This window comes from Vulpes vulpes, chromosome 13 (genome assembly GCF_048418805.1).
Source record: "Vulpes vulpes isolate BD-2025 chromosome 13, VulVul3, whole genome shotgun sequence".
Lineage (NCBI taxonomy): Eukaryota > Metazoa > Chordata > Mammalia > Carnivora > Canidae > Vulpes > Vulpes vulpes.
In genome coordinates this window covers 119,679,166-119,694,591 of record NC_132792.1, presented here as the reverse complement: position 1 = coordinate 119,694,591, position 15,426 = coordinate 119,679,166, and the positions used below count along the sequence as shown (strand labels likewise).

At 56.9% G+C, this 15,426-nt stretch overlaps 1 protein-coding gene across 4 annotated transcripts; it reads left to right on the top strand.

Annotated features, from left to right (window-relative positions):
* The first annotated feature begins 2,490 nt into the window (after nucleotides 1–2,490).
* Nucleotides 2,491–15,369, top strand: LOC112912670 (SLAM family member 8-like). Of its 4 annotated transcripts, XM_072732626.1 has the most exons (7): nucleotides 2,546–2,898; nucleotides 6,306–6,698; nucleotides 8,231–8,527; nucleotides 10,021–10,156; nucleotides 10,356–10,431; nucleotides 10,679–12,701; nucleotides 14,075–15,369. In XM_072732626.1, exons 1-5 carry the CDS (start codon nucleotides 2,772–2,774, stop codon nucleotides 10,372–10,374), a joined length of 972 nt encoding a protein of 323 aa, XP_072588727.1. In that variant the 5' UTR covers nucleotides 2,546–2,771; the 3' UTR covers nucleotides 10,375–10,431; nucleotides 10,679–12,701; nucleotides 14,075–15,369. The 4 variants fall into 4 exon arrangements, with proteins under 4 accessions (XP_072588729.1, XP_072588727.1, XP_072588726.1 ...); XM_072732628.1 differs by lacking the exon at nucleotides 10,356–10,431 and having other exon boundaries at nucleotides 2,491–3,608; nucleotides 10,021–10,152; XM_072732625.1 differs by lacking the exon at nucleotides 10,356–10,431 and having other exon boundaries at nucleotides 2,706–2,898; nucleotides 10,021–10,152.
* Nucleotides 15,370–15,426: the final 57 nt, after the last annotated feature.

Here is a 15,426-nt window from a genome sequence, read left to right as displayed (position 1 = left end):
CTAGTTAACTTGAGTTTATTATCACGAGTTGGTGTTGGGGCTCAGTCACTTTGGGAGTCAAGGAAACTAATTAAGAAATGAATTTTGTAGAGAACACCAATTAGGCAACTAATACTCATCTACACAGGTGCGCTGGTCCTCCTGGCATCCTAGAGCACAGAGTAGAGACCACACTCTATCCTACCCACACAGATACCATGTATACCATCCAAGCAACCAAGAACAATTTAAACCAACTAGTTTATGGCCAATGGATTCGTATCTCTTTTCTACACATATGGGAGGCAGAGCAGACCCAGTGTAGTCCACGTCTCATAGTCAGGGCAAAGGAATGGCTGCCAAAATGACAGGCCACAGAGTTTCAGGAGGAAACCACTAGGCTTCGAATATGGTGCTGCCACCTCCCGGTTCCATGGCTCTGGAGTGTGTAGCAACAAATGCTCCAGCTTCTTCACGGGTAGAATGGAGACACGTGGAAGTGATAGGAAGGGGGACTCCACAAATACTTTGGAGTCAACAGGACTCACAGACGGGCAGATGTGGGGTACTCAAGGAGGAAAGGTCTGATGTGGCCCCTCAGGATCATAAACTAAGCATAGTTTATGCTATGAGGGCATTCTGGGGATCAATAGGAGTCTCCTGAAGCCCTGGGGGTCACTGGCCCCATATTGGCCCCGTGACTCCCCAGCAAGTTCTGAGCAGTTCCACATCCCCACTGTGCTGACAGCTCGAGCTCAGGGCCATCCAGCCCTGTGTCCAGGGGACACCCAGGGATGGGTGGGGACAATGACATTCAGCCTCACTGCATCTGGTCCTAGAGCCCATGCTCCCTGGCAGCAGACTGTGGCACCTGCTCCTCCAGGGGGGTTTCCAGCCCGAAGCCAGTCAGCACGGAAGTCATGTTGCCCAGTGTGTGTCTTCGGAATCAGGGCCCTGAGTTCTCTGCACACCAGAGACCACACTCCGGGCCAGTCGCATGTTTCCGGAAGTGTCTGAGTGTGGGAGAAGCGAGCTCCACCGTGAGCTGGCCTGGAGATGCAGGCCTATGTGCGACATAGCCAGTGCAGGGGAGGCTGTGGTCTGCAGACAGCTGCTGTGGACCTCACAGGCTGCACACATGCAACCACAGGCCTTGTATCCTCAGCCTGGGGGTGTGAGAGAGACTGAGCTGGGTCAGGCCTGGCCTCCCTCCCCCTCTATGTGGCTTCTCAAGGTCTGGGAGGAACTTGGGTCTAGAAAGAGCAGTGGTCTAGGAGGCGTGAGATGTGAGCCTGGCTGTGCCCCATGCTGGGGCTGTTCAAACTGTGGGCTCTTCAGATAACGTCAATGGTCTTGACTTCCTCATCTGTAAAACAGGTAGTATTTCAGAGCACCGCCGCCCCTCACAGTAAACAGGCTTGTTAACCAGAGGGACCAAGACACATGGAGGCCAGGTGACATTAGCCCTCATGCTGCACAGGACATAGGAAGAGACAGGATTAGTATCTGGAGTCATCAGAGTCCCTGTGCTGGGCTAGCATGGAAGGTCGCTGGCTGGCCCTTGGGGTCCAAAGCCAGCGGGTCCTCGGAGCTCCCTCCTGGGCCCCCCACCCGAGCCCAAGCTGTGGTTTCCACAAGCAAATAGTCCTTATCCAGGAGGGCTTGCTCAGGGTTGTGGGGACAGGGAAGTGAGAAGAGCCACTCGCTCCCATCCCCCTGAAGAGACCAGGGGCTGAGATGCCCAGAACTGGACTCCACCCCAGGAGTTCCTTCCCACAAGGCTCAGGCATATCCTGGGAAGGGATCTCCCATCAGTGGGTGGGAGCAGGCAGGACAGTGCTGAGGGCTCTCTGGTCAAGGGGCACAGAGAGGGTGAGGAGAACCGGGAGTGGATGTGGGGACTTGCAGGAGGCCACACCATGGGACAGGACAGGGGCTATGAGGCTGGATTTTTCAGACTCCTCGTTAGGAGTCCAGACCCTGGTTCAGGATCTGTTGTGTTTGCACACAAACCCTCAGTGCTCAGGGCTCACACCCATACAATGGATTGTATAGTCAATAAGCTGACACCAAATGTGCTGGCCCCCAGCCAAGTCTGAGGATCCTGCCTTAGAAAGTGAGGGTCTGAGCAGCCAAGGAGAGCCTCTATGGGTGGGTTAGTGATGGAGCTGCTCCCCTGGGGTCCACGTGAGGGCAAGGTCCTCACAGTTTGTGGAGAACCCTTCTTCGAAAAATAGGCTGGGCCCGATACTCAGTAGGTGGCCGGGGTCTGAGGCTGCTGAACTGTAGCCAGAGGACCACATCCCTCTGCACCCCTGCCTGGGTCGGAGCAGGGGCCCATGTCGGGAAGAGCCTCCCAGGGATGTGCTGGCTGGGGTGCTGCTCCTGGGGAGCTATGCCCTGTGTATGGGGGCAGGGCGGGCCCTAGGGGCAGACAGAGACCTTGGATGCCAAGGAGGGACAGCAGGTCCAGATTCTGAGGGGGAACACGAAGACACAGGTCAGGGGCCCGAGGGGTGCAGGCTGGGGAGGTGAGACCACCAGGCTGCTTGTGAGCACAGGGTTAGGGCCTCCCCTGCACTGGGGCTCCTAGAGGGGGCTGTTCCTACATTTGCTCTGCAATGATCTCCTGATCCCACTGCAGGAGCTGAGAAAACAGGAGAGACCTGAATGAGCTAATCTACTGGACAGTGAGGTCCCAGGGCTAACAGTTAGCCCCGCCCTAAGGGTGCAGAGTAGCTTAAGGGCTCTTCTGAGACCAGCTTTTCAACTTCTCTTGCATTTGAGTGCTGATGATTCCTCTGCAACCTCATAGACCCTGGTGGAGTCAGCGGGAGGCACCTGCCATGGGCCCCTGCTCAGGGGACCCCCACCTGGGCGGGGCTTCCTGGCGCCTGGGACTCACCAGCCTCCTCCTCAGTGAGTGGCCCGGGCTACCGGGGAGGGAGGACCCCCGGGTGGGCAGGGAGGCAGGAGCTGCGGGGCTGTCTGGTGTCTCTGCAGAGGAGCAGAGGAAGCAGCCCTGTGATATGGAGCACACGCGGTGCGTCTGGTTTCCAGCCCCAGTGGGGGGAGCGGAATGAACACAGGAGTTTCTGGCGGAGGCCAGGCTGGGAGCCCCGACCTGGCTGCCTGGCTGCAGGACTGAACCTCCAGCAGGGGTGAGGCCAGGGGGGCCGACAGCCTTCTGGGGAGAGGGATGGAGGAGACCAAGCAGGGGCTGCTGGGACCCCGGGTGGGGACGGGCACCCCCTGGCTGCGATGCTCAGGGGACCAGGCAGCCCCTGCAGCTGCCATGCCCGGGCAGGGCCGACCCAGAGCCCAAGGGCTGAGCTGGAGAAGAAAGCAGGTGTCCTCTAGCTCCTGGGGCGACATGACCCCTGACTGTGGTGACATTCTGTTGGAAAAGGAAGGAAAGCGGCCTCCATATTCAAGGGGTCTGTGCCCCTGCTGCTTGTGAGGCTGTGCCTGGAACAGGAGACTGAGGACAGCTCCGGGTGGGGGTGCCCTGGGAGGTCAGGAGGGAAGCAGAGGGGGCCCCCGAAAGGGGACTGAAAGAAGGTCTGTGCTAACCAGAGTGGGATTTTCCAGTTCTTACTTCATCTGATCATCTGCTTCTGTGTTACAAAGTAAGTAAGAGCAAAGGAGAAAACACTAAGCTATGGAGGATTTCTGAAATCACTGGGCCTCTGTCACAGGGCGATGACTCTTTAGAAAATGAGTTTTGCAGCACATTTAGACCCTTTTAATGAGTCAACTTCCTGTCAACAATATGTGGAGTTTCTCTTATTTTCCATTTTATTGAACTGGACACATAAGGGAATTACACAGTTTCCTCCATCAAGGTCTGGTTTGGAGGATAAAGAAAGTTTAAAAGAAAGAAAGAAAGAGAAAGAGAAGGAAGGAAGATGGAGGAAAGGAAGGTGGAATGGGAGAAGGAGAGAAGTAGAAATGGACTAAATTTTATGCTGATTGTTCAAAGTTAAATTCCATCTTACTGAAATGAACTCTGACCCTCGAGCGCACAGCCACCCGCCCCGGCCTCTGTCCTCTCTGGGATCAGCACCTGTTGCAGGTCTGAGAGCTCTGGAGCCTCCTCCCGTCCTGAGTGGGCTTCCAGCTTCCTCAAGATGAGGCTCCCCGTCCAGGTTCTGGGCAGCCCCTCCCCTGAGCCTGAGGGCTGATCTCCTCTCTCCCGGGAGACCCCAGAATTGCTCAGATCCTGCTGACCAGACAGCAGAGGTGGGAGAGAGAAGCGGCTGGGCAGGGGAGGGGAGGGTGCAGGGGAGGGGACGGGTGCATGGCAGCTCCCTGTGGGGAAGAACAGGGCTGGGGATGGGGAATCCAGCTCCAGGTCTGCTCTGCCCTGTGTGACCTGCACAGGTTCACCCCAAGGGAGCCCCTCCTCAGGGAAAGGCCCCCTGGAAGCCCCTCCAGCTCTGATGTCTGGGGACTGGCTGTCTCCTCCTCGTTGGGACTGTCCTGGAGCTTCTCAGAGGCCTCTGCTCTGTGTCGTCCTCCTGTCCTGTCCTAGTCCTGGTCCTAACAAGGGCTGATACCCGGGGACACTGTTTGGGGCCCTTCAGAACCAAGACTCAGGACTTTCTGTGGTCACATCCTCAGCCCTCCAAAGAGGGAGGGGTGATGTCTCCCAGGCCCCCTGACGATACGCTGGCCCTCTGCTGTCCCTGCCTCTGCTCCTCAGTGGGCTGTGCCGACACCTGCTGAAGGAGTCTGACTGCTCCCCATAATGGGGATCCAGATGTACAGGGCATGCTCAAGACGGAGTCACAGGGGAGCCACGATCGGCCCCCGATGAAGATCCTGGCCAGAGCAGGTCAGGCCTTCCCTGATTTTCTAGTAAACACCAGCTTCTTTCTCCATGCGCCCTTGGACTGACCCCTCTGACCAACCCTGGGGGCTCAGAGAGGGACATTCTGTGCTCAGGAGACCCTGGGAACTGCCCTGGGGCAGGTGCCAACCTGGAGACTGACCTGCTGCCGCTCAGGAGCCCACTACTCAGGGCTCTGCAGGAGTGTGACTGAGGAAGGACATTCTAGGCCTCCTGGGGTCCGGCTAGGGACACCCTGTCCTGGTGGCAGGCACAGCAGAGCTCACGCAAAGATCATTGGCAACCCCATATTCTCTGGTCCCGGGCAGTTAGCTGGGTCAGGGGACGAATGCTGGCCAACAAGCAGGAGCAGAGACCCTGCTACTCCTAGACAGATGCAGACACCCCAGGGGTGACTCCACTGTCTGCCTTTCCTGCTGGAACGCCAAGGGTGCAGCTCCCAGGGGATGGAGCCTCCCCCAGGGGGACAGATTCCTCCCTCTGTGGGGTGAAACCCCTGGTCCTTAGACCCTGAGCTCCTGGAGTGTGTGTGACAGCAAGGCAGCCCAGCTCAGCCTGACTGTGGGAGTGCCCCGTGGTGGGGGCGTGGGACAGGGACCAGCTTCTTCAGAGTCTCTGCTCCATTTCTTTTTCCTGTCCCCCCTTCTGGTGGCTGTCACCGGCTAGGGTGGGACCAGCCCTCCCTTGGCCCCTTGACACAGGGCTGATGCAGGTTCCCATCTGGTGCAGGTCATAATCTAGGGGGGCTCGACTGGTCATCAGGTTCAGGGACAGAAGTTCAGGTCCAGACTGGAGCTTCAGGGGTCAGGGTCACCGGGAGGGGTGTTTCCAGGCTCCCATGAGCATGAGCTGACTGGGTGCACTTCCTATGGTCTCTGGAGAGAGGCCTCACTCCTGCCTCCTGTTACCAGGGGCGGCCCTCACCCCTCTCCATGTGGGCCTCTCCCCAGGGCAGCCCCTAACATGGCAGAGGCCTTCGTCCCAGCGAGCAGGACACAGGGTGACAGCGAGATGGAGTCCACCTCTGTGTGATCCAATATGCCTAAGGGCTGTCCAACCCTTAGCAGGTCCCAGCTCCCCAGGGGGGCTCACTGGCTATGGCTCCCACCCCAGGGGAGAGCTCCAAGGCCTGTGGGCAGGAGGGGTCTCTGCAGCCCCGTGAGCAACTGCCTCCTACAGAAATGCTCTCGGTAGGGACGGAAAATGTGCCAGAGCTGTTGGTCCGAGTCCCAAGCATTTCACCCTCTCCTTGTGAGGGATCAGGACCCTGCAAGTGAGCAAGTTCATGTGACCTGGTCAAGGGGACGCTGCCCTGGGACAGGAGTGACTCCAGCATCGCTTCACACTCATGCACTCTCCTGCCTTCCAGGAGTCACAGAGCACGTGGGAGGGATTTCATGGCAAGATGGGTTCTGGGCTTTTCTCCTTCATTCCTCCTGGAAAACCACCCTCATTTCCGTGCCCTCTACCCTAGGCGTATGCAGCACTGGCACCCAGGGTTCTGCAGCCCATGGTTCTGGAGGTGACGATTCTGGAAACCCTGTTTCTCTGAAGCAGATGCAAGGAGCTTCTGTGTTGTTTCAAGTGCTCAGAAACCCAGACTTGCCTGCAGGAGTTGAGCTGGAGAAGATGACCTGGGGGATCCTCTCCGGGGCAAAGTATACAGCCGTGCTGCGGGTCTCCCCTGGGGCACGCGATCCAGAATGGGTCAACTTCCAGGAAAAGTTCCAGAAGAGGGTCCGTGTGCTCAACATGACGACGCTGAGGATGAACAACCTGACCCTGGATGACACTGGGCTGTACCGGGTTTGGGGCTCCTACACCAGAGGAATAATGTATGACCAGGATTTCCACCTGACTGTGTATGGTGTGTAGGCCCTTCCCCCAGCCCCAGAGCTCACCTCCTTCCTCTGTCCCTAGAGGGTCCTCACACCCCACTCATGGGGTTCCCCCCAGACCCCAGCCTTCAGACTCTCTCTTCTTCCCTGGAATCAGATGCAGGGTGTTCACCACAAATGCAGGCAGAGCTGAGAGTCACCCCAGGGTTATTCCACTTTGGTGCTTCGGGAGGGGAACCCCTGTGGGGGGAAGTGGGGATTTTGCCTTAACACTACTGTCCCCACAGGACTGAGGGTCCTCAGGCTGTCCCTGAGCTGTCTGTGCTGCTGTGACAGGTGAGGACACCTAAGCGGCTCACCAAACCCCACCTGAGGGTCCTACTGTGCTGTTGGGCAGGAGTCAGACCCCAGAGCCTGTGCCCTGAGGTCCGGGTGTGGACAGGGCTGTGCTCCTCTCTGGAGGCTCCGGGGAGAATCCATTTCTTTTCCTGTCCCCCCTCCTGGTGGCACCTGCATTCCCTGGGTCGCGGCCCTTTCCTCCACCTTCACAGCCAGCACTGCTGGGATGAGTGCCTCTGGCACTGGGTCCCTCGGACCTCCTCTCCTGCCTCCTTCTACTTGGGAGGACCCTGTGATCACATGGGGCCCATCAAGACATCCAGACCATCTCTGGTTTAGGCTCAGCTGGTTAGCAGCCTCAGCCCACCATTGACTTGGAATCTCAGACACCTTCAGGTTCTGAGGGTCAGCACTTCAGCATAGCTGGGGTCACTCGTCACGAAGTAGGACCTAGACTCCCACGTGTCGGTCTCCACCCTTTCCCCCCATCCCCTTTCAACCTCAGCCCCAGCAGCTCACTCACAGACTCCACTGGCCCAGCTCTAACCCTCCACAGATATAGGAGTTCACATGGAAGTCCTTGCTCAGGATCTCAGGGAGCATCCTGCTCTCTCCCTGCACCCCCCTCTGCCCAGGGAGCTGTCTGCTCCAGAGAGAGTGGCCTTGGCAGCCTCAGGTCCGACAGATTCTAAGCATCTGTGTTAGCCTGTTAGCCTGTCCCTTGTCTTCATGGGTGGAACCAAAGTTCAGTGCATCTTCCAACCACACAGAGGGTGGTCTTTCCTAGGGGGCACCAAGGTGCCCCCCATAACAGTCTTTCCTGGTGGGAACATGGGGCCAATTTCAGGGCTTGGGCATCATCTGAGCATAAGCACAGGCAGGCTCTAGATCCTGATAAATCAGGCCCTAGACTTCTCTTTCTTCTAGGGGACACCTCACTTTCTTTAACTAATTAGTTGTGGGTCAGTGGGCTCCAGCATTTATTTCTTCACGTGATAGTTTTAGTCTTTCTCAATCTACAGAAGTCACATAGAGCTGAACTCACTGGCTCCAACCTTATGCACCTGCTGTATAATTGGTCACTTCTGTGTCATCTATAAAATGCTTCCACCATCCTGAGGGGGAGGAGGCCAGAGCTTCAGGGAGATTCCACAGGACAAAGCCTGAGGTGTGATATTTTCCACTCACATGACCCTCTGTCCTCTTGTCCTTCCTGCCGCAGAGCCCCTGCCCCTTCTCCAGATCAGGACCACGAATCTGTCCATCACCCCAGGCTGGTGCAACGTCACTGTGCAGTGTGACGCCCCGGAAACCAGGGAGGACCTGATCATGTCCTGGGAGAGCAGGGGACTCCCCTGGGAGCTGGAACAACGAGAGGCCGCAGGACCAGCCCACAGCCCCTGGACCCTGGCTCTGAGCCTGCCCCTGAGCCAGACCAACGCCAGCCTCACCTGTGTGCTCAGGAACCAGGTGGACCAGAAAACTGCAACCTTGGACCTTGGGGACATCTGTGGCCACGGTGAGTGCATCCTCCAGAGGGGAAGGGCTCCTGATGCTCAAGCAGCCCTGGGTGAGGGTTCTCGGGTCTGTCCCCTTGTTTATGGCACCACCTGCCACCTGGGCACCCCATCCAGAGGCTGGCAGGCACTTCACCTGGTATGTCCTTGGGTGTTGGTCCCGGGATCCTCTCTCCCACCATCCTCACCCCTGCTGGTCCAGGCAGCACCACCCAGCAGGGACCTCTGCCCACCCTCATCCATCATTCCCTGTGTCCAGGGTAGTTTTCAGGAGGGGAGTTGTGGGGTGTCAGGGGTCTGTGCCACCAGACAGGGTATGAGCCAGCGACTCCTTCAGGATTGAGGGCCGGGGACTCCTCTGCCTGATTCTGGGCCCGTGGACACAGGTCACCCCACCTGGTGGCCTGGGTCCCGGATGTGCCCTGCTCTCCTCAGCCCCCAGCCTCTGGTCAGGCTCCTCACTCTGCCCTCAGCCCTTCCAGGTCAGGATCCTCACTCCCCTTACTCCCGTCAAAGGACTCCTTGGCTCCAGCTGGCTCTGGGCCCTGACACCCCAGCAGTCCCCAGGGCCGCCGCTGGAGGCAGGTCCAGCATGAAGAGAGTTTGACCTGGGTCTGGGCCTCAGGGGCTCAGGCCCTGCAGGAGCTGCTGCCGTCCTGCCCTCACACCTGCCTCCTCTCAGGAGCCCCCAGGGGCCCCCACACTGAGAGTGAGGCTCTGGGCCAGGATGAGCCTCCTCTGCAGCCCCACGCCCTGGATGGCAGTGGCCACGTCTCCTTCTGCTGTGAATTCCTGTCCCTGCTCAGCCCCGGGCTGTTTGCTCACAGTCCGTGTTTCCCTGAGTGAATGAGTGACCCGGTGCCCTGGGTACGCCCTCGGCCTCCCGCCTCTTACATCAGCTTCTGGGGCCCTGCTGCCTCAGTATCCCTGATCCCAGGGGAGCTCATCGCTCAGGGACCCAGTGGACCTTCTGGAACGAGGCCGTGCTTCCCTCACCCTCCTACCTGGCTGGCTCCTCCCTGCTTGGTCCCCCTCCCACCTGCCCCAGTGGGTGCTGGAGCTCCAGGGCTAGCAAGGTGCCCCCCTCTCTGTTCATGGCCCTCCTTCCTGGAAGGCCGCACCCACCCTGCCTTTCTGCTCCCTGCACTCCTCCCTCAGGTCCAGGTTTTCCATCACCTCCTCCTGGAGGCGCTCCCTGACCAGGTGTGTACAGGCTGGGAGCTCCTGTGCCCTGGGATGGCTCTGGCTGACTCCTTCTGGCACCTTCTCACCCTCCTTCCACTGAGGTATCCTCAGAGGTGGGCACCAAGTCCTGTTCCTCTCAGCAGCCGGGCCTCAAGCAGGAGCTCGGGAAGTGTTGAGTGAAAGCACCTGCCATGCTGCTCCCTCCTCAGCCTCTGAGCAGGTTTCTTCAGACATGTCCACGTGCTGGGCAATGGGCTTCTGTCCTTCTCTCTGTCCTTAAACTTCTCCATCTCTCTGTGGAGGGAAGTAGATCCACAGGGACAGGCTGATTTCTCCCAACTACCCACCATCCTGCGGGTTGTTGTGGTCCTGCTGCTGATCCTGGGAGCTGGACTGTTCCTCTGGAGGACACGAGTGAAGAAGAGCCTGGAGCCTGGGAGAGGCAGGTTGCACTTCTCCTCCCCGGGCCCACACACCTCCCTCCCCTGGACCCTTGGCTACCTTCCTCCTGCAGTTACTGCTCAGGGGATGTCCTTGCAGGAGACGGGTGGGGGCGACCGTGGCCTTGGGGTCATGGAGGGGAGGGTACAGGTCCAGGGCTCAGACTCCTGCTGCTTCTGTGTATGACCCTGTGCATGGTCGCAGGAGCATCACAGGGAACTGATAGTGGCATCCACTCTGGAGAGCTAGCCAGCAGGGGTCTGGAGAAAGCAGGAACCAGGTGAGACTGGGAGAGGATGCAACCTGAGTCCTTCCAGGTCCCTCATTGCCTGGTGTGTGTTTGTCAATCCCCGTCATCCACAGGGTCTCACCTCGATGCCCCTGGAACCCTTTGCAGACAACACAGTATTAGCTACGAAATTCATCTCGGGGCCCATGCAGTGCTGGGTGATTAGGGGAGGTCATCTCAGCAACACTGGGTCTGGGGGGGGATCCCTCTGAGCCTCTCTGTCTCTCTGCTATTGCAGGAATCACTGTCTGCATTCCAGGGTAGGGGTGCAGCACATCTAGAAGGGAAGAAGCCTCTCACTACTGTCTACAGTGAGGTCCGCAGGCCAGGCGTGGCCATGATGAGGATTTAATTGGAAGAAGCAGGAGAATCCGGCCCTCTGGGGACACCTGTCTTGGGAGCATGATGCCTGAGGCTCAGGTCTCACCTCTTCCTCCTCTGACTGCTCTGGTGAGGGACTGGATGGTCCAAGCATCAGTTAGTGTCTATGCTAAGTGGTTCTGCACACGTTCACCATGAGACACACACAGTGGTAGAGCAAGCAGGAAACTGAGTCAATGTATTGGTACCAACATGTTCCAGGTCGGCTCAGCCTCAGCCCGGACACCCCTGGATGGACTCTGCCCTCCTCCTCATCTATAGGACAGCAAACTACCTTCAGACCCTCGCCCCCTGGACACACCACTGTGACTCACAGCCTCCCACCTGGACAGTCTGAACAGCAGCCCGCGGTCAGGCTGGGCCGAGAGCTATTCAGAGACGCGATGCCTCCGCGGCGGTCAGCGCCGGCCGAGTGCTGCTCTGTGGCCCGCTCTGCTCTGACCTCGTGCAGGCTGGGACCTCCCGGGCCTCGTGCACACGCCGTGACGTGGGGGTCTTGTGCGCAGGGTCGGGTCAGTAGAAGGAGGCCTTGGAGGCTGACTCTGGAGGCCGCGCAGCTGGGAGCGCTGGGCCGGGACCCAGCCCGGGGATCGGGGCTCCAGGGCACGGCTCCCCAGCCCTCGGCTGTCTGTCCCGAGTCCTGGCAAAGCTCCCTTCTGTCCTGTCCTGCTGCAAATGGCAGAGCCTCCTACTATTCAGGAAGAAGTGGAAGTTTCTGGGTCCTACCAGTTAGCTTTTAACAGGCTGTGTTGATTGACACCTGCCTCCCTCGTTCTTCTGCCTCCGGAAGGATGTCCTGGGGTCTCAGTAGGACTTTCCCCTGCACTCTAGAGGCCTTCCCTGGGGACGAGCCACCCATGCACTCTTCCTCAGAGCAGAGTAACTTTTTGCTTTTTTTAAATGCTGTTTACAATAGTAAAACAGCCAGTGGAGAAAGAGGAAACCGATGACAGACAGGGACACACGTGTGCCCTGTAGCCGGGGCCCAGCCACAGCCTGGCTCTTCACTTGCCCCACACCCAGAGGCAGGGGACGGAGGCTTGAGGACACGGGAAGGCCAGGACCCATGGTCCCCGAGAGCTGTGGCCCTGACCGTCCACCATAGAGGGCTACAGGAAGGGAACCTCAATGGCTCCACGATGCAGACAAACCCAGGGGATGAGACCTGAGGCTCCATAAATCTCTCAGTGGATCAGTCCTTCCACTGCGCCCCCATCCAGGTGCAGTGGGGGGACCCAGGAGCCTCGGGCACCTCCACTCCCTCTGCCAGGTCGCTCCCTTCTGAACCTCCACGTTCCAGGGCATCAGTGGGATGGACCGACGCTGGGTCCTGGTCGACTCTCCTCCAGCAGAGACTCTCTGAGCCTGTAAAGTTCCTGCTTCCTGACTTGGTTTGCAGAAGTGAACAGATGGAGCGTGTGTGAGGATGCACCTGTCCTCTGCTTGCTTCCCCGTGTCAGCTGGTGCTGCTCACCAATGCTGCTCGCGCCCAGGGGCGGCCTTAGTCTCAGCGCTTCTCCCACAGGAGCCTGCGGGCAGCCTGAGGGCGGAGGGCGGCCCGGAGCCCCGAGCTGGGGGCGGACAGAGGCCTGCCTGGGCCCGCTGGCTCTGGGCCCGATGGCCTTTCTGTCCCTCAACACTGACACACGAGACTCTTTCCGGAACACGACTTGGTGTCAAGCAGAATATGGCAGTGCTGGCTTCATGATTAACTCTTATTTTAAAGATTTTATTTATTTGCGGGAGAGAGAGAACAGGCATGGGGCGGGGAGGAAGAGGGAGAAGCCGACTTCCCCTGAGGGGAGAGCCCAACACAGGGGGCTGCATCCCAGGACCCTGGGATCATGACCTGAGCTGAAGGTAGATGCTGAACCGACTGAGCCACCCAAGTGCCTCCACGTTGAACTCACGTTTATTAAAAATCAAAGTTGAGGGATCCCTGGGTGGTGCAGCGGTTTGGCGTCTGCCTTTGGCCCAGGGCGTGATCCTGGAGACCCAGGATGGAATCCCGCGTTGGGCTCCCAGTGCGTGGAGCCTGCTTCTCCCTCTGCCCATGTCTCTGTCTCTCTCTCTCTCTCACTGTGTGACTATCATAAGTAAATAAAATAAAATAAAATAAAATAAAAAATACAAAAAAATAGATTTAAAAAAAAAATCAAAGTTGACTGAACTGAGGTACTGTGGTTTATTTCAAAGGATAAATTCTAGGACATTCAGCTGGCTCAGTTTGTAGATCCCCTCACCCTTGATCTTAGGGTTGGGGTTCAAGTCCATGTTTGGTCTGGAGGCTGTCATAATTAATTAATCAATAAAAGGATTCGGCGCCCAGTGGTTCATTAGGTTAAGCAACTGACATCGTCTCCTGTCATCATCTCAGGAATCTGGAATTGAGCCCCGCACTGGGCTCCCCACTCAGGGAGAATCTACTTGTCCCTTCCCTCCACCCCTCCCCCTATTGTGCTCTCTCTCCCACTCCCTGAATTAAATAAATAAATAAATAAATATTTTTAAAAATATGAAAAGATGGTTTTTAAAACAATCGAAGTTTATTACATCACATCATTGTATTAAAGTGTAGGTCCTCAAGGGTCTGTGAGGAAGCAGCCCTGGACATATGTGTGCTCCTGTCCTCCAGGCAGGACCCAAGATTGCTGGCAGAAGCCTCCAGAATGCAAGCTTTCCCCCAGCCTTTCATGGGATTGGACTGGGTCCTCCTCCTGTATGTTTCGTGTGTCCAGAAGTGCACGTGGAGCATGAACGCCAGGAGCCTGGATCCTACAAGGACTGTGGAGCCAACACCTTCCCTCTAGTGGCTGTTCTCAGTTTTCCTGAGAGCTGGAACTCATCCCTGTTCAGAGTGAAGAGTCTCTTCTGTAGTCAGTGTGTCCTCGCCTCATAAATTACTTCATATGAGAGAGACAGACAGACACAGACAGACCCGCAGGTGCACCTGTCACCTGCCTGCTGGGGGAGCTCCTGCCTGCGCCTTCACTACCTTGTTGGTCTCTGGAAATTCCCTCAGTCCCATCTTGTCCTGACCCCCGGCCACCTGCCTCTTCTTTGATCATGCAGTTCCCTGCTCAGCACCCAACATCGCTGTGGGGACCCTACCGTCTCCTGCCTCAGGGGGTTTTGTCTGGAGGATGAAATCCTGCTTCGGTGGCACCTGGGCAAGTGCAGGTTCTGGTCTCTGCAATCTTTCATCCCTCTGCCCCGAAATCGTAAGTGCCCGAAAAATGAAATTAAAACTGAGGAAATAACCATAAATACAAAAGAACAGAAACAAAATGATTTTGCTATACTTTTTACAATATATTGAAAATTCAGATAAAATGGGTAAATATCGAGGAACTGTTTTGGCGATAGGACTGCAGAGGAGAAAGAGTGTCAGGGCTGGTACGGTGCCTGCCGGGTGAACAAGCACTGCCCGCGTTTCCCCGTCACCCGCAGACCCCCCACCACACCCTGGCTGACCCTGGATGGGGTTGTTCCCCCACACTGAGCCCCTTTGTGATTTTTGGGTCCCCAGCTGGGTGTCCTAGGATCTGAGGCAGTCCTGACACTGTCTACCTTCAGCTCAGGTCAGACCCCACTGGGGAGGGTACAGGCCACCCCACCTGTGCCTCCATTCGGACTCCAGGCAGCTCTGGTCTGTGCCTCTGAGCACCTGGCTGTGCCTCAGGTTCCCATGAGCGGCCTGTCAGGCTGTTGATTTCCTGGGGCAGGTCACCCAGCAATGGGACCCCGAGTCCTTCCTAGCTTATGGGTTGGTTATACAGGGTATAAGTCACAAGCAGCCGGGGGCAGAGGGGCCGGGACAAAGCATGTGGGGAGGGGTGCGGAGCTGCCATCCCTCTAGGTGAGCCCTCCCCAACACCTGTGGGTGCTCCCACGCGAAGACCTCCTGACCCTGTCCTTCTGGGGTTTTAGAGTCCTCATTACACGAACACCCTGATAAACCCATAACCACTGGGGTCGGGGGAACTCACACTCCAGGCCTCCTCCCTCCTTGTCTGATGTGCGTGTTAAAGCTGAAATATACACTCGTGACCTGAGAGACCTTCTGCCTTTTTCTACGCTGGAACACTGTCTGTAACACAGGAATGTTATTTTCCTTGGCCAGTTGGCAGTGCTCACCCCACAATCGTGTGCCCCTCACGCCCTTAATGACGACAGATCTTTGGCCACCTCCCTGATTTCTTCCAAGTATATCCATGTTTCCTACCTCTTTTATGAGAAGCTTGATCATTTTCTAGAAGGGCATTGTTTCGCCGACATTTTGTAAATGTATTAATGTGTATTCATATGTACTATTTTCTTATAATTTGTCGTCACATTAATTTTTTAAATTTAAATTTGATTTAAAAACACCTAATAAACTATTGGTTTCAGAGGTAGAGGTCAGTGATCAGTCTTATAGAACACCCAGTGCTCATCACTCACATGCTCTCTTTAAGGTCCATCACTCAGTGACCCCATCCCCCCTCTACCCTCCCCTCCGGAAACCTACAGTTTGTTCCTTTAATTAAAGGTCTCTTATGCTATGTCTCCCTCTTTGATTTCAACTTCTTTCTTTTTTTCTCTCTTCCTCTGTGATTTTCTGTT